A 763-nucleotide genomic window follows, 5' to 3' on the forward strand; every position below is an offset into this window, starting at 1 on the left:
GCGGCAGCGGCCTGCACTTCGACGATCGCTTCTCCGACGAGCAGCTGGTGACCATGTCGGTGCGAGAGCTGAACCGGCAGCTGCGCGGGGTCAGCAAGGAGGAGGTGATCCGGCTGAAGCAGAAGAGGCGGACCCTTAAAAACCGCGGCTATGCCCAGTCCTGCCGCTTCAAGAGAGTGCAGCAGAGACACGTCCTGGAATCCGAGAAGAACCAGCTACTGCAGCAGGTCGACCACCTCAAGCAGGAGATCTCAAGGCTGGTGCGCGAGAGGGACGCGTACAAGGAGAAATACGAGAAGTTGGTGAGCAGTGGTTTTCGAGAAAACGGCTCGAGCAGCGACAACCCGTCCTCTCCCGAGTTTTTCATGTGAGTCTGACATGCAATCCCAGCTAGCCACGTTGATAAGTGCTCCGTGGGGGTCCGGCTCGGGTGTGGGCTTGCTAGTTCCAGAACCGTTGCCACCACCTCGCCCCCCTCCGTATTGAGTTTGCCTCCTTTTGACCCCTACACACATACACACACACACACACACACACACACAAGCACTCGACCCTGCCCCGAGCTGGTGGTGGCGGCTGTTTTGAGTTGGGGAGGTTATGGGTATTTTACTCAAGAATTGCCAACCTGAGATTCTCCATCGCTTGCTAGCATTTTTTTTTTTTTTTTCCCCCCCCCCCCCCCCCCCCGGACTTGCACAATGTTCAAAGATCTCTACGGAGTTCTTCATGCCCCCCCCCAGGATTAAGTCCGAAATAATTAAGT

At 56.2% G+C, this 763-nt stretch overlaps 1 protein-coding gene across 1 annotated transcript; it reads left to right on the forward strand.

The window, feature by feature from the left end:
- Window positions 1–29: 29 nt before the first annotated feature.
- LOC102837214 (transcription factor Maf-like) lies at window positions 30–367 on the forward strand (the record flags this gene model as incomplete). Its single annotated transcript, XM_006878149.1, has 1 exon — window positions 30–367. A coding segment is annotated over exon 1 (314 nt), but the record flags the coding sequence as incomplete, so codon positions are not given.
- Between the last annotated feature and the right edge of the window lie 396 nt (window positions 368–763).

The sequence above is a fragment of the Chrysochloris asiatica genome, unplaced genomic scaffold, assembly GCF_000296735.1.
Source record: "Chrysochloris asiatica unplaced genomic scaffold, ChrAsi1.0 scaffold11656, whole genome shotgun sequence".
Classification (NCBI taxonomy): Eukaryota; Metazoa; Chordata; class Mammalia; order Afrosoricida; family Chrysochloridae; genus Chrysochloris; species Chrysochloris asiatica.